The sequence below is a fragment of the Panthera leo genome, chromosome D4, assembly GCF_018350215.1.
Source record: "Panthera leo isolate Ple1 chromosome D4, P.leo_Ple1_pat1.1, whole genome shotgun sequence".
Taxonomy (NCBI): Eukaryota; Metazoa; Chordata; class Mammalia; order Carnivora; family Felidae; genus Panthera; species Panthera leo.
The window spans coordinates 88,646,214-88,669,381 of record NC_056691.1 but is presented as its reverse complement, the minus strand read 5'-3'; the positions used below and the strand labels follow the sequence as shown (position 1 = coordinate 88,669,381).

The window sequence follows — 23,168 nt, the reverse complement described above, 5'->3', positions numbered from 1 at the left end:
GTGGGGGTCACTCTCGACACCCCCGTCACCGGCACCGTCTCTCCTAAGCCCCTGCTGACTGTCCTCACTCTCTCTCCTCCTCCCCAGCCTGCTTGTAGTGTCACCTCTCTTGGCCTCTGTGCATCCCCTGGTCGCCCCCTCCATCCGTCTCCTGTCACCATCACAGTCAACTTCTCTCTGATCACGTGGAGCCCCTGTTTAAAACTATGAGAGTCCCTGGTTCTCTCCACCAGGGCGTGCAGGGGACACAGAGTCTTGTCTCCAGCACTTCCCCCCCCCACACACACATCCCTTCCGTCCCCTTCCCGCCCCGCCCCTCCCTCATAGCTGCCTGTCCTCTGGTGCCCCTCGTCCTACTCCCCCATCTCGGGGCCCCGGCTCCCTGCCTCCTCACCTGTGACACCTGTTAGCCTTCCCACCTCAACTGCTCCTGGTCACCTCCTCGGGGGGACCCTTCCTGACCAAGTCAGACCCCTGAGGGGGTTCCTGCCCAGCCTGAGGTTTCCGTCCCTTAGGACACACATCACAGAGGCCACTTGACAGCTTTCGGGTGACCCCTCCCCAGACAGAAGCCCGGCTGACCCACCGGGCGCCCAAGGGTGCTGGCTCTGCTGTCGGTCTCCCCACACGGCTCCCTGACCCTGGGTTCAGGTGGAGGCGCCCCACTCTGCCATTTAGTCAACTTTATTGAGCACCTGCTTTGGGACAGGCGCGGTCCCCGGGCCCTAAAGCGGCACTCGAGGTGGTAGCCCCAAGTGTCCCAAGTCGCCCACCCTCAGAGCAGACACGCCAGCCCTCACCTCCTCTGGTCGCCTCTGCCGGCTGGCATCGGGGTCCCGCTCACAGACATGAGCAGGCCGGCGGCAGGGTGGGGGGAGGGGGGCCCAGCCTCACCGGGAACCCGAGGAGCTCGGCTCATGGCCTCAGAATCCGTGACTCTCCACGGGCCGGAGTTTGGGTGTTGTGTCTACAGAGTCCCCACCCGGGCCAGGGTTAAAGACGTGCTTCCAGTCTCAGGGTCTGCAGGGCGACTTTGTGGGGGACCAAAGGCTGGAGGGGCCACAGGAGGCCGCCGGGGGCGCCGGGAGGGAGCCAGGGGCCCTTAAGCACCCCATCCCCCCCGCCCCCCAGAACGGCTCTGATGTGACACCCGGGGGCTTCCCTAAAAGATCTCGTTTAAGCAGAGCGTCGCAGCTGAAACCGAAGGCACCGGTCGCAGCTGAGGGCAAGGCCAGCAGGGACGGGAGTTCGCAGGGGAAGGCGGAGGGGGGCCTTGGCAACATCTGGAGTGCGTGGCCTGTCACGTCTCTGCGTTCTCGCTCGAGAGGAAGCAGGTGTCCTGGCAGCCTCTCCATGTCTCTCCAGCCCCCTCAGTGTTCCAGCCCCTACCAGACGCCCCACACCCACCCTCCAAGATGCCATCAGCCGTCCTCGCATTTGGGAAGTATTTTCAAATTCCTTTGCCGTTACTTATCTCTCTTTTTTAGAAAAAAAAAAAAAAAAAAAAATTCTCCCCAACATCCCGGGGTGTCTCACGATTCTTAGACTCCCTGGTCTTGAGACGCCGGTCGGAAAAGTCTAGGAGTCGGAGGTTCGGCATCTGGGGGACAGGCAGCTGAGCGGTGCGGGGCTCCCCGGCCACATGGGCAGCACAGCCCGCACGCAGGCCACCCGCCCTCCTCACTCCGGCCCCGGCCCTTCCAGCCAGTCGTGTGAGCCGAGGGCAGATATTCCACGGCAAGTTCCCAGCTGCTGGCTTCCGGGGAGAGGTGTTCCCTCCCCATCGACGGCCCGGGGGAAGCCTGTCCACACGGGCCACCCTGCTGAGGGCAGGGTCACTCTGAGCAGTCAGAGCACAAGGCCACAGCTCCCTCCTCTCTTTTTTCTGGGGGTCTGAGGGCCCGTTATTCCCCTGAAGGCCCGGGGGGGACGGCCCATGTGCTGGCTGCAGGAGGGGACCCCAGGTCCCCACCCCGCCCAGTTGAACCCTCCGTGGGCCACCTCACCACCTCCACCTGTCCTCTAGCGTCCGGCCCTGCGACCCCTTTGCAAAGCGACCCCATCACCCTTGTCGTCTTTGATCCGCACAATGCCCCGAGAGGCAGACTTGAGTAGCAGACGGGGAAACTGAGGCCAGAGAAGGGGTGTGACCTAACAAAGCTCATGGAGACCGAGTGAGGAGGTGACTGGCTAAGAAGACGGGGCGCCCGGGTACCTCACCCAGCCCAGGTTCCCCCCACTTCTCTCTCTGGGTCCATCAGACTGGTCACAGTGGGTACCCTAATGGTGATGAGGGCACTTCCTGGCTGTGCAACCTTAGGTGAGCGTCTTAACCTCTCTGAGCCTTAGTCGGGACTGGGTGCAGGCGCTGGCATGTGAGGAAATTTCGGTACAAACGAGTGTAGGAGAGAGAGCGAGAGCCCATGCTAGACATGAGTTGTGGGGGCCCAGAGAACCTTGGGATCCAGGCAGGGGACCACCCCGGCCACCCCCTGCCCAGGACGGACGTCCCTCACTCTAGAGGAGAGGGTCCACTGCATCCCATTGGGTTGGAGTCCAAAGCCCCCATCCTGCCGGCCTCAGATGAGGACCCCCCAGAGGTGAAGCACCTTCCTGACCATCGAATAGCTGAACCGTGGTCGTCTCGTCTCCCCAGGACCTGCCGCCACAGGGCTTTGCCTGGCTGCTCGGAGGAGACCACGCCCTGTCCCCCCCCTCGCTGTCACCATGGTGGTAAGGCCTCTCGGTAGAGGGGACCCCCCCACCCCAGGCTGGGCTGCAGCCCCCACCACAGCACCCAAGCTGTTGGAAATGGGGAAAAATTTAAAAAAACAAAACAAAACCAGATGCTCCTTTGAACATTTCTGGCATTCATAAGGCTAGGAGTTTCGTCCCAAATGCCACTAACTTCCTCTCCCATGCTGTCTCCTGCGTTCTGCTGTAAGCATCCCCACCCTCCTGGCCAGCATCAGGATGACAGGAGGGCCGGCACCTGCCTCTCCCTTCCTCCCTCCCCCCTCCTCACCTCCTCCCGTCTCTCCAGCCATAGAGCCTTCAGTCTGACTTGGTTTCAGCCACCCCCCCCCCCCCCACTGTCTCCCCCCGGGAACCACATTCTCGGCCACTCCATCTGGCCCTGTGCCCAGGCTCATATCTGATGGCCCCCTCACCTGCCCCCTCCTCCCCTCCTGAGAGGCCTTGGCCTTTGCCAGCCCCCAGGGGCCTCCTACCGAGGAAATAAGGCCCCAGCTCCGCACCGGAGAAAGGTGATTCATGACAGGGGCTCGGCTGCCTCCCTCCCTCCCTCCCTCCCTCCCAGGCTCAGCAGCAGGGAAGGGGCTGGGCCTCGCAGGGGGGCGTCAGGTGGCTGGCAGGTTGACTGGGAGGGGAGCGCATCATCTGCCAACCGGCAGGACAAATGGACACAGACCCAGGCTCCAGGCTTCTTTGGGGTCTGGTCAGGGAAAGAACCCAGGGAGGGGTCTCTTCGGGGCCTCGGTTTTCTACGCGGACACTGAGGGGATGTAGGCCGGATGGCCTCTAATAGCCCCTCTGACTCTGATATTGTAGGATTCTAGAACAGCCGCCCCATTTCCACTACCCTGTCTCCATCGCTAAAGGAAAATAAAAGGGAAAAAAAAAAAATAACACCCACCCCATCTAATCCTTTCCCGGCTTATACCACGCAGCTCAGCTCTCTTGCCGGCTCCTCTGGGGGATGATGGAAATGTGAATTTAAATAGAGTTATGTCAAAAGAACATTACCCGGCACAGTCCCAGCAGGGAGAAGCCCCGCCGAGTCGCAGAGGCAGGCTGGTGGTGCACACGTTCACAGGGGAGGCCAGCACCTTCGGACAATTACAATCAGGACAGCTTGATTAGCCTTCTCCCCGCCTTACCCCCTTCCCATGAATCTCCTTAATAGCTAGCTGCCTTCTTTTAGGGCGCTGGGGCCGGCCGCCGGGGACCGGCCGGGTGTGGATAATCTCCTGGTGGCACCATGATGCCATCCACAACTAATGGGGACTCCAAACCAGCTTTCCGGGTGGCTCGCTTTCCCCTCCTGGCTGGGGGCAGCCACCAGCCCGGGAGAGGATTAGCATGGCTGTCTGCTCTGAGCTGAGGGCTCAGGCGTGGGGCTCCAGGCAGAAGGGAGCTGGTGCAGGAGCTGGGGCCGTCTGGGAGGCTCCGGGCTCCCCTGCACAGCCCTGAGCTGACCCTGCACAGCAACCTCCCCCTTCCTTGCTCTTTGCCATCGCCCGGGCACCCTGGAAGGAAGGGACAGTCTGCCTTGCTGACTGCGGGGCACAGAGTAGGGACTCAGGACAGGGCCATCCTTCCCCTGTCCAGGGCTAGGGTCAGCTAGGAGACACGGGCAGGGCTGGCAGCATGGGCTTGTCTTAGAGGGGCCCTTGCTGGCCCTCAGACACACTCTCGCGCCCAGAGTCTCACGGTCTTGCCTAGGAATCACTGCTGGTTCGAACGTTCCAGGGGAGCCCAAACCATCCCATCCCACATGGCCGCGTGCTGACTCTTCTGCGGCCCCAGGATCCCATCTGGTGCCTTTGAGTAAATTAGAAAAAGGTCGGGGTGCCTGGGTGGCTCAGTCTGTTAAGCGTCAGACTTCGGCTCAGGTCATGATCTCACGGCCCGTGAGTTCGAGCCCCACGTCAGGCTCTGTGCTGACAGCTCAGAGTCTGGAACATGCTTTGGATTCTGTGTCTCCCTCTCTCTGCCCCTCCCCTGCTCATCCTCTGTGTCTCTCTTTCTCTCTCTCAAAAATAAATAAACATTTAAAAAATTAAAAAAAAAAAAAAGAAAAAGAAAAAGGTGCCCTTCTCAGACCCACCACCTTTCTCAGCCTTGTGCGGGGCACAGCCTGGACAACTGTTCCAGGCGACCCGACTCATTTCTCCCCCTGAACTCTTACAGTGAAAACTCCTCCTGCGTTATCTCCAAGCAGCTGCACATCCCAGGTGGGCCAGTCCCATCGGGCTGCGAACAAAGCCACTCTGGGTCTCGGTTTGGGCTCAGCTGGCCCACCTTGTGTGCACACCGTGCATAAAATGTTTATGACACTCCTTGGAAATAGACTCAAGGGCTCCAGATGGGCCAAGATTCTCGGTGGGTGACGGCCTGGCTAAGGGGGCCGAGGTGGGGAGGAACGGGCGGGAGCAGAGGAGGCACCGAGTGGAGAAAGGAGAGATCTGTGTGGTCCGGCACGCCCGACTGCTAAGCAGGACTTCGGGTTTTATCCTGTTGAAAATGGGGAGCCCTGGCTGCCTGGCGGGGGGGGGGGCAAGGGGGGAAACGAGAGAGGCAGCATTTGGGGAGCCCATGCTGACGGTGCCGTTTGGGGTAGATGGGTGCTGGGGGCTGGGTAACTGTAGCAAGGCTGGGTGCTGGGTTTGGCGAATGGTGATACAACCGAGTCGCCACAGACCGAGTCTTGGCAGGTTGAGTTGGTGCCCAGGCCCGGTGCCCGTCGGACCGTCTCCATGAGCTTCAGCACCCCGTCAGGCGCCTGTGGCAGCTTTTACAAACATCGGCTCCTCTCTCAGGGCGACCTAATTCCCCGGCCCTTGCGTGTGGACGGCACGGAGGGGCTCACTTCTAACGAACGGAGTGTGTGCGAGATGGTGAGTGGGGCTTCCCAAGAGTAGGCCGTAGAAGGTATCCTGGCTTCCCTTGCTCTCTTGGGTCCCCGCCTTGGAGGGAGCCAGTGGCCATCTTGTAAGGACGCTCAAGCCACCCTAGAGAGGGGGCCGTGGCCGAGGAACGGAGGCCTCCCGCCCAACAGCCCTGGGAGGGCGCCATCTTGGAAGTGGGCCTCCAGCCCCAATGGAACCTTCAGTTGATGCAGCCCCAGGCCATTGTCTTGACTGCCCCCCTCTGAGGGACCCACCAGCTGAGCTGCTCCTGCAGTCCTGCCCCTCGTAAGCTGTGTGAGACGATAAATGTTTGTTTCGTTTGGGGGCGATTTGTAATGCAGCAATCGATAACCGCTGCAGTATTTTTGTTCCCTTTTTTGTTCAGGCTAGAAAATCGAGTTGTGAGGCAACCCGGGCAGGGGGCCTGGTTTCAGCCAAGGTGCCCGGCTGGACCACCTGTCCCAGTACAAAAAGCACCTGTCAGGGAAGGTGTGTCCGAGGGGATGGGCCCAGGGCTAGCTGTAGAGCGTTGGTGTTGCAGATTGAGGGGGTCGTGTCTGCACGATCCCTTCCTTTCTCCCCCCGGCAAGTGGGGAGCTGCCTGGAGGCACGCGGAGCCCCTGTGGACGCCAGAGTCCAGGGGGGCTGCTTTATAAGGGCTCCGCACCTGAAAATCTATCCAGGCGGGCCAGGGGACTTGTTCGCTCGTTCACTCACTCATTCATTCATTCACTCACTCATTCATTCATCATAGCCAAGTCCCTACTCTGTGTCAGGAGCAACCCCATCTCCTCCAGTAAGATCCTCCTCCCCCATCCTTTCTGGAAAGAAGCTCAGACGTCCTCTGCAGGCACACAGGACAGGACCCGGGAGGTCAGGTGCAGACTCGGGCAGGTGGGGGCTGGGCAGAGAGAGGCCAAGGTGAATGTTTCCCACTGACTCCTGGCCGAAGACAGTGTGGGAAAGGAGGCGAGAGAGTCCGGAAGCAAGGCCAGAGCGGGGCCCCGGGGGATGAGGAGTCTTAAAGACAGTTCTGCCCTCTGACCCCATAATTCTCTTCCTGGGAATCCACCCTAAGGAAGTAATTAGTGAGGCCCAATGGTGATGGAGGGCGAGGCTGCTTGCTGTGTGTGGTTTACAGCAACTAGAAAATAGAAATACACGTCCAAAACTAAGTGGGGGGGGGGGGCTTACAAACACCATGTCCCCCAACCCCGACTCTGGAGTCCGACGACCCGGGCCTAAATCTCCAGTCTATAGTTGTATTACCACGCTGTGCCTCAGTTTCCTCTTCTGTAAGTGGGGAGAGTGATAGGATTCAGCTGCCAGTCCCTGTATGGGTCAGACGGTTAGCGCACGCAGCATGCCAAGGTCAGCACCTGGCACGTAGATCGCCTTCTGTACATATCACCTAAGATCATCGTTAAATACGCCTAACCATGAAGGTGAGTTTTGAATTTTTGGGAAATGGGAAATCTTCACAGTCAGGTTGTAAAATGTGCATACAGGGGCGCCCGGGTGGCCCAGTCGGTTGGGCGTCCGACTGCGGCTCAGGTCATGATCTGGCAGAGTTCGAGCCCCACCTCGGGCCCTGTGCTGACCGCTCAGAGCCTGGAGCTTGCCTCGTGTTCTGTGTCTCCTCCCGTCTCTGCCCCACCCCTGCTTGTACTCTCTCTTTCTCCCCAGAATAAATAAACATTTAAAAAAAGAGAAAGAAACGTGCATATGAAACCTCCGTCTGGTAAAACCTGACTTTAGCCCGAGGCCCTTCTCTAGGTCGAGGGCAAGCCCTGGTCACTGGGGCTCAGACGCTCCTGTCACCTCCGTCAGCGCACTTACCACGGCCAGCGTGTGGCACGTCACAGAGCTGCTACAAAGCCACAGGTCACCCGAGAACCTGCCGCATGGTCGTGAGAAGAAATGGGGGACGCGTACACAGCACCTGGCCACTAACGGTGGCTCCCCAAGGAGCAGGGACGTAAACACAAGCGGCTTATCTGGCGGCGATCACCCCAGGGTGAGCTACAAGGGGCGTGAGAAGGTGACGCAGGGAGGGAAGCCAGCCATCACAGGGACATTTCATCCTCTACCCGCCCAACCCCCTCCTCGCTGGCCGAGGGCCGTGGGTCTGGCACCTTCTGGAACTGTGGGCGCTGAGTGCCCCTGTGGGCAGAGATCTGACTGCGCCCACGACACCGGTTTGTGGCAAATGTAGGTAGAGTTTGCCGAGTGCCTACCCTGCACCAAGCCCTCAAGCATGCCCCCATCCTCCTTCCCGGAGGGCCTCGCCTCTGCTCTGTGTATCAGTCAGCTACGGCTGAAATACTGCTGCGTAATACCCACTCCCGGCACTCAGGGACTTACCACCGTGGCGTGTATTTTCCGGCTCGTGGCTCTGCCAGGTTCAGGCCTCTGCCACGCGTCTCCCAACCTTCTGGTACCTGTCTTCCCAGGCCTATTCCTCTCATGGTCCCAAGAGAAGGAAGTGCAGGAAGGGGTCTCTTAAGCTCTAGGCTCAGAACGCTGGCTGTTCCGCACGTTTGCACATAGTCCGGTAGCTGAAGCAAGTCACATGGCCAAGTCCAACATCAGCGGGGTGGGAGGCACAGGAGCGTCACCAGGCAGAGGGTGCAGATACGGGTAATTCTCTAACAGGGAGGGAGGAATTGGAAGCAGTAATCCCAGGTCCCCAGATCCCGCCGGCCACCGGGGATCGTCTGGTCTCATGGCTCAGAGTGGACAGCTCCAGCCTGTGAGGTCGAGCCACCTCTCCCTGGCACTCCAGACTCGGGTGTTCGATGCCCATGCCATGCCCTTCTGGGAGGCCCGGCAGGTGTCTGAAACGTTACGCGTTCAGAACAGAACTCCTGATCCCAGCCCGCACCTGCGTGCTTCTTCCCCCGGATTCCCGTATCTCGGGTATTCCCATACCAGCCTGCTTGTGCCTCGGACCCCTGACCTTGGCATCACCCTTGCTCTCTCTTCATCTTGCTGGGCACATCCACTCTGTCAGCCGGCCCGTGACCGTACCTCCACCACTTGTCCCATATCTGTCCACTCTTTCCGCCGCCAACGCCCCAGTCCGAGCTGCCTCCGGCCCTCACCAGAGGGGAGAGCAAGCAACCTTCTCACTGGCCCCTGCCGTCCCACCAGACCCTCCTGGAGCCCAGCCTCGACATGGCAGCCAAAAATGAACTTGCAGAAACACTGCGCCCCCACCTACCACCCTCTGACGGTCTCCTGTTGTGACCAGTATAAAACCCAAACCCATTCCCGGCCCCGTATCGTCCAGCCCTCCTTCCCTCTCTGACCTCATCGCTGCCCTGGGCTCCAACCACAAGGCCTGCTGTCAGGGTTTAACATGCCAGTCTCTTTTCTGCCTCAGGGCCTTTGCACCTGCTGTCCCCGCTCCCCGGAGAGCTCTCCCTCAGACCTTCCACGATAGGCTCCTTCAAACACCAGCTCCTCCCCAGCCACCCCAGCCACTCTATACGGCAGCACCCTGTCTTATTTTCTTAGAGCGCGTATCTCCATTTGAATGTATCTGGTTCGTTCGCTGGAATTAAGCTCTACGCGGCAGGTGCTCCGTAAATATTTGTGGAAAGAACTTGCCTGCGGATTGGACGTGGGAGGGGAGAGCGGGAGCTCTCTCTGGTCGGGGAAGCTTTCGGGCAGGGCTCCGGAAGGGGGCACAGACCCCACAGGAACCGCAGCTCTCGAGCGGTTGGGCCCACCGCGGGCGGTCAGCAACCTTCCGGGGCTTGGGGTGTGTTTTCCTGGGCAGAGTGCAGGTGGAGAGCGACCCGAGGCCTGTCCGCCTGCTGGACGGTATGGGCGTGAGGCCGGATGATGAGGAGGGTGCGAGGGTGACAAGGAGACGCTTCCCCACAGGCGAATGACCACAGGCCTGTTCTCACGGAGATTCGGGCTCTGACTTCGTTCTACCCTCGCACCGCTAGCGGGAGCGTCCGATGACACGGCCTCGTTGGGAGCCATTTGGCTGTGTTTTCTAAGGCACCAGCCCTCCGGTCGTCGGTGCCGGGTGGCGCGGCCGGTCGGGCGGGGCGGGTGGCTGGGGAGACGGAACGGTGATCGACGCGCCCCGGCACACGCTGACATCCTGACACGGACACACGAGGTTTGGCCGAGACGCCAGCTTCCTCGGAGGCGCGGGTGACAGCCCAGCGGCTCTCCTGCCACTGCCTTAGGACGGGCCCTCTGGCAGGCCCGAGGGGGAAGGAGGACACCCGCCGGGCCACCGTGCACGTCCCCAGAGCCCATGAACAACGGCCGGGGCGGGACGCACGTGCAAATGGGCACAGCAGCCCCATTCGCAGCAGCCCGAACGTCCATCAACAGGAAGGTGGCTAAACACACCGTGGCCGGGCCATCGAGGAAAGGCAAAATGAAGTTCCTATAGAAATCACGACTGGGGGCACCTCCGGGCGGCCGCGTGTGACCGGGAAAGGGGCCCGTGGGAACTTTCTGGGGAGGTGGAAATGGTCATCTAAACCCTACCTCTAAGATCTGTGCCTTTGATCACACGTATGTTAGACTTTGTCTTTTTTTAAAAAAAAATTTTTTTTTTTAACATTTATTTTTGAGACAGAGAGAGACAGAGCATGAATGGGGGAGGGGCAGAGAGAGAGGGAGACACAGAATCGGAAACCGGCTCCAGGCTCCGAGCCGTCAGCACAGAGCCCGACGCGGGGCTCGAACTCACGGACCGCGAGATCATGACCTGAGCCGAAGTCGGCCGCTTAACCGACTGAGCCACCCGGGCGCCCCAGACTTTGTCTTTTTTTAAAGCTGAGAAAAGAGGGGCGCCTGGGTGGCGCTCAGTCGGTTAAGCCTCTGACTGCAGCTCAGGGCATGATCTCACGGTTTGTGGGTTCGAGCCCCCCGTCGGGCTCTGTGCTGACAGCTCGGAGCCTGAAGCCTGCAGCCTGCTTCGGATTCTGTGTCTCCCTGTCTCTCTCTCTCCCACGCTCACGCTCTGTTTCTCTCTCTCTGTCTCTCAAAAATGAAAAAGCATTAAAAAAATGAAAATAATAAAGTTAAGACGAGAAAAATAGGTAAAAAAAGAAGGAAATGAACAGAGGTCAGAAACAAAAAGGGGGGGGGCAGGGAAGGGGCGCCCGGCTGGCTCCGTCTGGAGAACGTGCGACTCTTGATCTCGGGGTTGTAAGTTTGAGCCCCACATTGGGTGTAGAGATTACTTAAAATAAAATCTTTAAAAAAAAATTTTTTTTTAAAGCCAGGGCAGGGAATCTGGGTGGAGATGGGCAGAGAAGGAAAAACTCCATCTGTAGCAGAAAGGGAAGCGGACAGGAAAGTTTCTGCTATAAACGAACACCCGCAGGTCCGTTCTCATGAAGACGTGGTTCGAATTTATTCTACGTGCAAGATGAGGGCTTAACGTGGCCCTGGGTTCGAAGTGGGAAGAAAAGCAGATCTGGGGAAGGACAAACTCGCGGCCCAGGACACCCCGGATTCCCACCGATAAAGCTCTGACAAAGAGGACGCACACAATCCAAAATTACAAAACACGCCGGGAAACACGGCACCGTGACGAAGCTGGCAGCAGGGACGACTATTATTTCCCTGGGGTTAGCGCTCCGGGGACATCGAGGTACACGGTACCTTATAGTCACCGGCACAGAAAAGAGATGGTAAAGTAAGGCACGCCATTTTCAAAAGTGAGGCCACTTGTAGTTGGGACGGGGCCACTGCTGCATCCGGACTTACGAGATTTTTGCTTTCCGCACCCGGTTCCTTTCATTCGGTATAAACATTTGTCACCCGAGCGTGAGGTGCGCAGGGGTCCCCGCATTCCGCCGCCGAGGGTTCTGGAGAAGCGGGGTCAGGCGGCACAGCTCAAATTCAAGACGTGGGGTTCACGAGACGTAGAACCTTGAGCAAGGTACGCGACCTTCACGTACTCCCGTTGTTTCTGTATCTGTCCAGTGCGGACAAGAAGCAGCAGCTGCCTCTTAGGCTCTTGCGAGGAAACCCAATGAGGAAGGGTGAGTGGCCCGCAGGGTGCCTGGCATGGGGTAGGCCTTCCGGAAAACGGTGGCTACTGTGAGTGCTCGAAAATGAAAACCGAAATGGCTCAAGCTCGGGTCACCCGCTGGTCAGATTTCCTCCTTGGGCTGCATTCTGGACCTCTACGGCATCCCCGCCCTCCCCTCCGACGGCCGGACCCTTCACTCTGCCTTGCGCTGACCTTGGCATGGGATGGCAGCCATCCCTTCCGTTTCCCCCCGAACGCCCCGGACACAAGGCGGTTGAGCAGAGCCCTGAGGGTAACAGATGGGAAAGCTACTCTCAGCAAGAGCATACGCACCCCTGAACCAGGGCTGTGCTTCCCAGGCCCCCGTGTGGCCTCTCTTTCCCTCTCCCCCCCTACCCCTCCCCGGCCCTTCCCTGTCCAGCTGCTTTTGCAAAACCGTGCTTCTCCTGGGTTTCTTGCTTCCCTCCTGTGTCCTGCCCGCCCCCCCCCCCCCCCGGCCAGCCTTGAGCCTCAGCTTTTCGCACCCAAATAGTCTACTAGGATGTTCCCCTGCAGAAAAAAACCAGACCTCTGCTTCTGGCTTTTAAAATGACATCGTCCTTGGCTGCTCTGTATTTATTGAGCACTGACTGTGTGTCAGAGGACCTATGGGAAGGGCTGGGGCCACAGAGATAAATGGGCAGGTGCCGTCCTGCCCGGAATGACCAAGTTATCCTGTTCCTGCGCTCCGGTCCTAGCCCCGAGGACCTGGCTTCGGCTCGTCTTTCTCTGGTTACACCCGACGGACGCGCTGCGGGCTACCGCACGCGGCACCCCGGCGGACTCGGGGCGCAGCCCCACACCGCCCCCTCCCAGCACACCACGGCAAAAACGCACACACACACACACACACACGCACACACGTCCGCTCCATGCTAATTTTCGCCTTTGATGGCGGCCTCTAGACTGTCATCACCACTCCGTGTTGACAAAGCATAAAAAATAAAAAGAAAGAAAGAAATCCGCCCTGTCACTTGGATTCCCCTCCCCCCCCGCCCCCCCCCACCCCCGCCGGGCTTGGCAGCCCCCACCCCCGCCCCCGCCTTTGTATTATAGGTTCATGTCAAGGTATGTTGGATTCTAAATTAAATGTCAGCCCACTGTACCTTTCTGGCTCCAGCCGCAGAAAATGAGGAGACAGTGTTGGAGACCATCCAGGTGTTCAGCTCCCCGTGCCTAACCGAGAGGGGTGACAAGCCCATTGAATCACTGCACAGTCGCTTTCCATGCCACGGGAAGCCAAGATAAATTTATTTTTAATGATAAATGTGACTGTCAGAGTTAAGTTGAAACAGCTTTACGGCAAGATCCCGGTGCCCTCGGCAAGCGAGGGGCAGAGGCTGGGCGGGTGAGGGCCAGGGGTCCCGACCTCCCGGCCAGGCAAGCCCCCAGGCCCCACGGAGCCAAGCCCATTTGACATTCCGCCCACGTCTGCAGAGCCGCTGCTGAGACGTCGCTGGATGTCTCAGGCCAGCTCCAGATGACGAAGAGGACGGAAGCTAGTGACAGAGCAGGGCGGAGATCTGGGTTCCAGTTCTGGTTGCTGGGTGATCTTGACCAAGTTACTTAACCTCTCTGAGCTCCAGATGCCTCATCTGTAAAATGGGGGTGTCGGTTTTTGGTGAGGATTACATGAAATAAGGTATACTGTTAATGACTGGGACTCATTCATTAAGCACAGGCGACACGCTTACTGAATGGCAGTTATTCATTATATCATCTTATGTAACTTCCCTGACTCGGTTTTCTCATCCATGAAATGGGGATTGCAAAAGCTCCCGTGTCTGAGGGTGGCAGTGGGTCCAGCACAGAGCCCGGTGTGGGGATGATGTTCAACGGATCGCAGCCAGTCTGAAGGCCAACACCCTGAATGCCGTCACCCAACGATCCTGGTCACTTTCTTATCTCCTTCATCGGTTCTCTTCCTGTCCATTCCTCCAAAGCCGGCATCATGACTCACCGCCCTGTCCCCACTCCCTGCTAAGGGAGGTGCCCTGCATCAGGTCCCCTATGCTCATTGCCCCCCATCAGATTATGGTGGGCACCTGACAGAGGGCAGCTGTTATTGGCCAGCTGGTAATCCACAGTTGACATGTCCTGGCTCCAAATGAGGAGCAGGATGGATCACAGCCTTTCTCTCCGGAATTTAAACTAAAAATGCCAGACAGGAGCTTTCTGTTCGTGGGGCCATCACATCCAGGTGGCCACGGGCAAAAAAAAAAAAAAAAAAAAAAGTAGGAACATGTAGAATTGGTGAGCCAGAGGGAGGAGGAGGGTAAGTGGATGCACAAGGAGGGGGCAGGGATGCCGGGGTAGCCTTGGGTCTAAGCCAAGCACCCTGGGTTCCCAGGTTCCCGCTCTCCTGAGGTCCTGGCTGGTCCCCAGATAGCCTTGATCCCACGCCGGCCAGTTGGGAACACCTGCGCTCTTCCCTGGGGCTGTGAGGACACCAGCCTTGTCAAAAGGGAAGGGTGGGGGCACTGTCCCCTCTGTGGGGCCGACTTCGATTTTTCTTACGCGGATCTCGGGGTCAATGAACAACTGAGTGAGGGTGGCCCTCCCCTCTCCCCGAGACACCAAGTGTGTGAGGTGAATACAGCGTGTAAAGCACTGAGCAAATGGCTGCAGGCTCATGCCAGAGCTGCAGCAGGCCTGATTCTTCTCCTGGGGTGCCCAGGGGGTGGGTAGGCGAAGATCGTCCTTGACACACGTCCTCACTGCACCCTCTCAAGGGCAGGAAAGCGAGGAGCCTGCTGTCCAGCAGGTGAGACAACCGGCAGCCAGCAGTGCCAGGAGGCGCCGCTAGGTGGCGCCCACTCACCTGTCCAACTGTCCTCCCGCGGGCCTGGGAGCTGATCTCCAGCCAGCATCCTCGGGCTTGCACCTGCCGGCACGGCCTATTGTCACTGTCCATTCTCTGCCTTTGCTGTAATGCCTTCTTCCCCAGCCTCCAGACATCCCGGCCTGCCAGGCCTGGCTCACGCCTCTCCTTCTTCAGGATGCTTTCCCTGCCCCCTCAGAGCACGCGTTCCCAACCTGGGTTGACCCTCCGCACCACCCTGTTCTCAGAGTCTCAGTTCAGGGTTTCCCCCTCCCCAGCAGGGTGCTCTTTTGTCTGTACGTAGACACATCTGGAGTTTACCTCCTCTCCCCAAATCAGTGCCACAGACTTGCAGTCCCAGGCGTGTGCCTGCAAACTTCACAATTCCCCCACCAAGAAGGGGGAGGTCCTGATTTCTTTCCATGAGGAAACCAAGGATACAGACGACAGGAAATCTGCCCAAGGTCGTAGCTGGAAAGTTTGAAATCTGCTCCGGTGATTCAAGGAGCCCTCTCTCAGAATTTCGCAATGAGCCCTTCCAAAGAGGGTGCTGTTAATCTTTTGGTACACATGGGGAAACTGAGGCTCAGAGAGGCGCAGTAGCTTGCCCCAGGCCACACAGCCAGGGCTCTGTGCTTTCCGCCACACCCCTCTGAGCAAGCCAGATGACCCCCTCGGTCACCTGCCAATTCCTTTAACCCACAGGGAAGGGGGCGGAGGGGAAGAAGGGTGCGATCCGGAAAGAGCCTGGACTCCACACAGGTCCCGCGCCCCCCAGCCAGTGCTGTGGGATCCTCCCCAGCCACCCAGGCAGCCTCCCCGTGGGGCGCAAACGGGGTGGGGCTGCAGGTGGGGCAGCCGGCAGCCCTGGGAGGCAGAGGAGGCTGCGGCCAAACAGCTGGCGCGTTGCGAACCCAGCTGCCGGTGGGTGAGTGACAGTCGCTCAGACGGCTCGGGGGACACGGGGTCCCGGGGGCTTCGGGGCTCAGGGCGCGGCCACCGCGCAGGCTGGGCGCGGCCCCCACCCCCAGGCAGCCTGCATTGCCTGTGCGGGGCTTGGAGAGGGGCCGGGAGAGGGACGAAGATGGGGTGACAGACTGGCAGCCGGTGGGGAAGAGACGAAGACGGTGCCAGGGAACAGCGTGGCGGGCCAAGGCTCCCCGGGAGCCGGAAAACAGCTCTGGGGAGAAGCGGGGGGCGGAAAATAGGGGTGTCTACTCTGAAGCTGGGGGAGCTGAAGGGATGAAAGAAAGGCGCGGGGGAGGGGCAGCCGGCCGGGCTCCCGCGGCGGCCTGGGGAGGGGGCGGCCCGCCGAGAACGCGGCGTCGGGCCGTGTGGGCGCCTCCCGGTCAGAAGCCACAATAGCATCTCGTTAACCGCGCAGATTAAGGACTTTGTCAATTACCTCCGAAGGCCGCGCCGGGCGGATTAAATGCTTTTAAAAGTGCTGCTGGTGGGAGGGGGCGACTGAGAAGCCCCCTCCCTGCACAAATCCCTACTCTCCGGAGCAGAGGAGGAGGCGGGGGCTGAGGCGGTGCGGGGCGCGCCTGGGGGACGCGGGCGATCCAGCGCGCCGAGCGGCTCCTACTCGGGACCGCGGCGCCGGTGGCTGTGGCGGCGCGGGGAGGCAGGATCCAGGGTCGCGGACTCTGGCCGGGGGCGCCCCCAGGCCGGCCTCGCTGTTGGGGATCCGGAGGGGAAGGTCCCAACGGCCTGTGACTCCAGGACGGGGCGCGCTTGCCGGATCGGAGTCCTCGGAGACCCGCAGGGGGCGCACTCCGGCCGGCCCCACCCCCTGCCCCGCCGGGGTCCCCGGGTGAGGCCTGCGCCCCGAGGGAGCGGGAGCAACGCGGCGCCGCGCCCGGGAGACGCCCGACGGCCCGGCAGGGACGCCCACTGGGCCCTCCCGGCGCCGCGCCCCCGGCGCACGGTGAGTTGGCGAGGGTCTCGCCGGGAGGAAGTTTGCGAGGAGGCGCCGTCGGGGTTTCCCAGGCCCCTCCCGGAGCCGGCTGGAGGCGGGCTGGAGGCGGGCTGCCCGCTGCGGTTTGCCGCCCTCCCGGCTGGCCCCGGGGGCCTGGGGCCGGTTCTGCCCCTTTATCTGGGCCTTTTCGGAGGTGGAGTTAACTATCGCAGGCCTCCGGGGTGTGTGTGTGTGTGTGTGTGTGTGTGCGCGCGCGCGCGCGCGCGTGTGTGTGTATGTGTGTGTGTGTGACACAGAGAGGGAGGGAGGCCGGGGGAGCAATAAAAGGCAAAGAGAGTCCGAGACAAAAAAGACACGGAGATTGAGAAGGAAGGAGGGAGGAGGGAGAGGAGCGCGCAGGGGGAGGCGCGGGAGCGGAGAGCGGGGACCGCGCGCAGCGCGAGCGGCGGGCGGGCGGGCTGGCGGGCGGGCTGCTCTCGCGCTCCCGCTCCCACTGTCACCCGCGCATCCCCGCGCATCCCCGCGCACCCCGTCCTCACCCGCGCACCCCCGCACACGCACCCCCGTTGGCCCGGGCCGCCTGGCGCGGGGCCCCGAGGCGGGGATCTGGCGGGCAGAACGCGCCCCGCGCCCGAGCCCGCGCCCACCTCGGCGTCTTTGCGCTCCGCAGCGGCGCGCCTCGCCGGGCGCCCCCGCCAGTCCTGCCGGAAGATGGTCAACGACCGGTGGAAGACCATGGGCGGCGCTTCCCAACTTGAGGACCGGCCGCGTGACAAGCCGCAGGTACACGCGGGCCCGGTGCGTGGGGACTTGGGGCCCGCGCGGGTGGGCGAGGTGGTGGCCGCTCCGGCCGGCGGGGTGGGCGCCCAGCTCGAGGCTGGAGTTTGGGGTGCACCCCGCGAGGGTCGGGAGGCCTGGGGTGAGGCGGGCGCCCTCCTCTCCTCCTCCTCCAGAAGAGGCTTGAACTTGGGGTGCGGGGTGCGGACGGGGGCAGCACCCCCGCAGGAGCCGCGCGCTGGGGGAGAGGGCCCTCTTGCGCCGCCAACAGCCTCCCTGTGCGCGTGTGCAGAGGGGGTGAGAGACCTATAGTTCGCAGGGTGACCAGCCTTTTAGTTAACTGTGCGACCACAGACATCACACCCTCGCTGAGTGTGTTTCCACCCCTCGGCAATGGGCATCTTAATCACTTGCTAACTCTCCACCCTGGGCACCACCCTGTGCCAGGTGCCTGGCAGGGTGCCGATCCCCTGGATCTCCTCTGGACCCTTACACTTTAAACAGCTCTGTGCCCCCCCCTCCCCCATACAGTAAAGGATCGATAAATATTTGTCTTATGTGAGAAGCCTGGATATCATGATTCTCCGGTTTTAAGACAAGGAAAGCGAGGCTCAGAGAGGGTTGCTCCTGCCAGAGGCCGTGAGGCTCTGCTGAGATTTGAACCTGGGTCCGAGGTTCCACGTCTGTTCATTTGATCCTTCCTGCTGCGTCTTCAGGGGCAGTGGAGGGGGCAGGCTTGGAGGGTGCCCAGGGCTGTGCACTGGAAGGGGGGGGGGGGTGAGGGCAGAGCTCCGGGGCTGGCCAGAGACGGGGCTGGAGATTCAGAGCTGAGCGGAGGGACAGCCCTGGGGCTGCCCCAGGCCGGGTTGCCAAGGGACTGGGGCAGGCAGGCAAGATGAGGGGGCCCCCGCTCGCCAAGGAGAGGAAATAATGGGGCTGCCCGTTTTAAATTTCAAATTTCTCCCAGACAGATGTCATTGGGGAAAGAGCTGTTTGTGTTCGCAGTGGCAAGAAGGGGGTGGCGGGGGCGGGCCTTGCAGCCCCTCACTCTCCAGGGTTGCAACCTGCTTGTTCTGTCCGGACTGACAGGGCCGTGGTGTGGGGGCCCAGCCCTCTACAGTTTGCAGAGCTCTTTCCCGACCAGCTGGCCAACCTCACTTCGTGCCATAGCCTGGGGGTTAGGCAGAGATGCATATTCCCACGTCACAGGGTAACGTGGCTCAGAGAGGTCGAGGCACGGCCCAGATCACACAGCATGTTAGCAGGGGAACGAGGATTCGAACCTGGGTCTGACCCCAGCGCCTTCCAATGCCTTCCAGGTAGTCTGTTTCTTTGTTTCGGGCAGGTGCACCCCCGAGCCACTCTCAGGTGTCACTCTTCTGCTGAGATCTGACTTTTTACCCTCTTAGCAAGAGCAGTCTCATCTCCTAGACTCGTTCAAGGCCATCCCCAGCCTGACCCGTTCTCCTTTCCCATTACCCCCTTACCAGGACTGACTGCTTGTCGTTGCCAAACTCCAGCCCCACACTAGGCTGAACATTTTCAAACCTTTGCAGGTCCCAGTAGCATTTAGCTTGGGGCGCTCAGCTGCCTTTGTCTCGCTGCCTTGCTACCCACCCCCCCCCCCCCCCCCCCCCCCCCCCCCCCGTCTCTACGTCTTCCCCTGGGCCCAGGCTCCTGCCCCTCCATGTAGCTCAGACTGGGAGCTTAGGGGTATTGGCTGAACTGAAGTGCGTGAAGCCCTCAGCCAGGCGCTCTGGGTGAGGAGTCAGCAGGTGCCGCTGTGTCTCAAGGGGAAGGGGGGGGCTCCTGGGGGATCCGTTTGAAATGTGCCTTCAAGGCCTCCTCCCTCTGCTGCTGCCTGGGGGCACATATCCCAGCTGCCCCAGCCAGAGCCCCCACCCCTTGGCTGAGAGCTTGTGGCCCCAGGGTCCTGGGCCAACATCAAACACCGCCTCCTTTCCCCCCTCCCTTGGTGACCTAGCACGTAGACCTAAGCACAGTGACCCAGCCTGTGCCAGCCCCAGCCTCGTTTGAAGCTTCAGGTAAGAGGCAAGCCCGCTTCGTTAGAGTTGTCCCTTCTCCCCCTGGAGCGCGAAGGGGCTTTCACACCCTTGGGGCGGGAGGTGACGGTGGAACATTTGCCAGAGTTTGGAGTCTGTCAGATGAAAGGATCTAGGAATAGACAAGGTTCTCCTCTCCTGGAGGGCGGGGCAGGAAGTCCCCCTGTGACCCGCTCCTCCTGGGCGGGGTTGGGGCGGGGTGGGGGGAGGGGTGGGGGGAGCCTTGTTTCTCAGCAGCCCTGGGGTCACGCCACCCCAAACTTCTCGCAACATTGCGGAAAGAAAAAGAACTTCTCATCGGGAAGTTCTTCCCCTTGTCTAACCTAAACCCTGCGGCATTTAATTCACTCCATGACTGTTTCTGGAGTCTCCGCCTCAGCTGGGATGCACAGCTATGAGCCGGTGCCCCCGAGGAAGCTTACTTAGGGTCTCACGAGGGAAGCAAAAAAAAAAAAAAAACCCTCACCAGTCAGGGACTGTCACAAGGCACCATAAAGAAAAGCAACTGTCTTCTTGTTCCCTGGGGCTTGGGTAGAGGTCACTGTGTTAGGCAGGGGCTGGGAGACAAGGAGGGTGACGTAAGGGAAGAAGGGGCCCACGGGGGTGACAAGCCAAGGACTCCCTTCCGTCACTTTCCGTGCCCTCCTCCGGCCCCCCCCCCCAGCCCCACAGAGCTCACCATCTAGCCCAGCAGGGTGGCTGTGACCCGAAGGCAGGGTGGGAGTGAAGAACCACCTCCCAGAGGAGGTGACAGTTAAGCTGAACGGTATTTGCCTCATCCGTCCTGGAGGGAGACCAAGGTGTGTTGGGAGCCAGGAAAGGAACCAGGCAGGTGCAGAGCTGGGCAGGGCAGGATGGGGGAGGGGAGCCCGCAGGTGCCCTAGGCCTGAGGGCCCAGCGGGACCTGCCCTGGGGGCCTCTATAGCTCTAGGGGGGTTCTAAGCAGGACCTTCAGGAAGGGTCCTTTGCGGCCTCGTGGGGAACGGGTTGGCGGGGCCTGGAGGGCAGCGGGGAGACTGTCACAGTGATTTCGAGGCAGTTGACGGGCTTAGACTGGGGTAGGGCTGGGGGCACAAGGACAGAGCCGGGTGGCTGCCTGGGTGGCGGTGGGGCGGAAGGAGCCCAGTGAGGCACCGGCTTTGGAGGGGTGGAGGCCGAGTTGGTGCAGGGGATCTCCAGAGGGCTCAGGTTAGGGGTGGGGACAGAACCTGGTTCGGTGTCAGTGGGCCGGGTGGGCCATCAGGAGGCCAGGGGCTGTGGGGGGTGGGGAACAGACCCTCACGGGAAGTGTATGGAGACCGCCCTGCCCCCCCCCCAGATGGACCCAGAGTCGAGCTCCTCTGAGGAGTAGCAAAGGTTGGGGAGCTTGGAGCCCCCAGGAGGGGTGGACTTGGGCCGCTCTCCAGGCCCTGCCCCTCTGTCCCCTTCGGCCACTCCCCTAGGACCTTGCAAATGGCCAGAGGCTTCCGATGGTCCTCAGCATGGGGTGCCTTAAAGCCGAAGAACCAGCCCCTCATTCTAGGGGGTCTCTGGGACACCCCAACCCCATCCTGCCTTTGGCTGGGGTGCTCATAGGAGACGGGGGAGGGCTGTGCATTTGGATCCCACCTTGCCTGGCCTCCCCTGGAGGGACGTTTTTCTTCCTCCCAGTTTGATACTGGGAGCCCAGTCTCTGTCTACCGCGGGGGCTCCCGCACTGGCTCCCTGAGCAAACGAGGAAGAAGACCGGGGGGGGGGGGGACGGGGGGGGGGCGGGCTGGGCACGATGGGCTAGCAGGGCATCGAGGCAGCGCGTCCCTTCCTCTTGAGCCGTTTTCCTCCGCCAGACCCCATGGCCGCCTCTGGAGGCTGGGGACACAGAGGAGGCAGCAGGGAAAGACGCCAGCCCTCAACTGAGGCACCTCTGGGGTTTCTTACCTCCTGCCTCCCCTCGGCCACGGGGAGCCAGCCCTGGGGGCCACGCAGGGGACGAAGCCACGTCCCTCCAGCTGGGGGCTCACGTAAGCGGTTAGTGGCAGAGTGGACCTCAAACCCGGGGCTCCTGGCACCTCTCACGCCCACCGCCTGGGACACCTTCCCAGCATCCGCCCTCCTTGCCAGGGGAGGCGGGGGCCCTGTGTGCCCGGACCCCGGGGTGTGCACCCGGCTCTGCCACGGTCGAAGGCTGATAAAGCAGCCCCGGCCCCGTGGCCTGCCCTTTGCGCCCGGAGCCCCCCTTCTTATCTCGGGCAGATTTCTTTGCGAGACACGTAAACAGCAGCCTATAAAAACGAAAAGTACTTCGTGTTTAAGGTGATCTCAGAAGACTAATTCTCCTCTGCTGAGTGGCCTGTTTCATCTCCAACTCCGTCATCCCCCTGCCCCTCAGGGGACCCCATGTGGCTTTCTCGAGCCTCTTCCTCCTCTGCACCCTCCGTCTTCCCTCCAGGGACTGGGGGCTTGGGTGGAAGCAGGTGCGAGAGACGGCGAGGGTCCTGGAGACACCGGGGTGGGTGGGGGCGGATGCGGCTGGCCACTTTGCCTTGCCGGCCGGGGACCTTAATGCCATTCAGTTGGAGGACGTCGCTCAGAGCTGCTTGGGGCAAGGTGTCTCCCCGTGGACTCCGGGAGGGGCCTGATTGCTGACACAGAGCTTTGTCTCGCAAACCCCACACTCCAGACTCTGGCAAGAACATTGTGGGAAGACGTAGCCTCGGCCCGGAGGGTGTGATTCCAGTCACCGGCCCTGGGCTCAAATGCTGGGCCTCCCGCTCGCCTCCCGTGTGTCCTCGGCTCGGGCTCTTCTGCCCTCTGAGCTCTTCCCCGTGAATCCAGCCAGAGAAGGGGGCGCTAGGACGTTTCTGGGGCGGGAACACGGCTGGTGCTCGAGGCCTGGCGGTGCTAACGTGGTGCCCGCCCGTCTGCAAGGCCCTGACCTGCAGGCGACCGGGGGATTGGGGCAGCCTGGAGGTCGCCTTCGTTCCGTGCCCGGCCAGGAGAGGGGGCACACAGGGTCAGAGGCGGCCTTGCCCCGGGGTCCGGGGCTCAGCGTGAGTGGATCCCGGGGCCTTCACATCCTCCCCTTCCGAGCACGGTCACCGAGAAATGGCCTGGCCCATCTGTTTTTCCTCCCATCCATGTGACAAGCGGCAGCTCTGTGCGGGGTGGGGGGAGGCGAGAGCAGGCCCGGCCCCGGGGGGCTCTGGTGGTCCAGCCCAAGTCTCCCGGCTCCTGGGGACACCCAGTGAGTGGATGTTTGCATGAGTACACGAATGAATTCAAAGGTGATGACTGTGGGTCTTGATAAGCATCCCCCTCCCTCGGGGGGGGGGTGGGGGGGAAGGAAGGGGCATGGGAACACGAAGAAGAGCATCTCCAAAACTAGATTGGGGGTGGCGGAGGGCTGGGGAAACAGTCAAGGAAGGCTTCCTGGAAGAGGTGGCCGTCTAGCTGAGCCCTGAAGGAAGAGAGGGAGTTGGGTGGGCGGAAGAGGAGCAGGAGCCGTGGGTGCCTCGGGCTGAGGGACCAGCCTATGCAGAGCTGATTTACGTACCACCGTGGGGAGCCTTCAATTACACCTACAGGACCCCCCCCCCCCCCCCACCGCCCCGCGTCGGAGATGTGAAAACGTGCAAAAACGAGAAGGTGCACCCTGGCAGCAGTGACAGAGAGAAGTAACACTTTGGGAGGAAAATAAACAACCCAACGCCCCCAGATGCTCTGTGCACACTGATCGCCAGGCAATAAAAGCCGCTAATATTTATTGGACGCGCACAACGCGCCGGGCACGGTGCCAGGGGGTTCGCATACTAACTCACTTAAAGATGCATCGCGAATGCAGAAAGTTGAACACGGTGGGTGGTAGAAGGTGCCTGGCCCTGAGAGGAGGCAGGAGGCCGGG

General features: G+C 61.1%; 1 protein-coding gene across 1 annotated transcript in view; it reads left to right on the top strand.

The window, feature by feature from the left end:
- The first annotated feature begins 17,132 nt into the window (after positions 1–17,132).
- FIBCD1 (fibrinogen C domain containing 1) overlaps positions 17,133–23,168 on the top strand; it is a 29,014-nt gene continuing 22,978 nt past the window's right edge. The window contains exon 1 of the mRNA XM_042913806.1: positions 17,133–17,231. Coding sequence (XP_042769740.1) covers positions 17,160–17,231 — 72 coding nt within the window. The 5' untranslated portion in view covers positions 17,133–17,159. The remainder of the gene's footprint in view (positions 17,232–23,168) is intronic.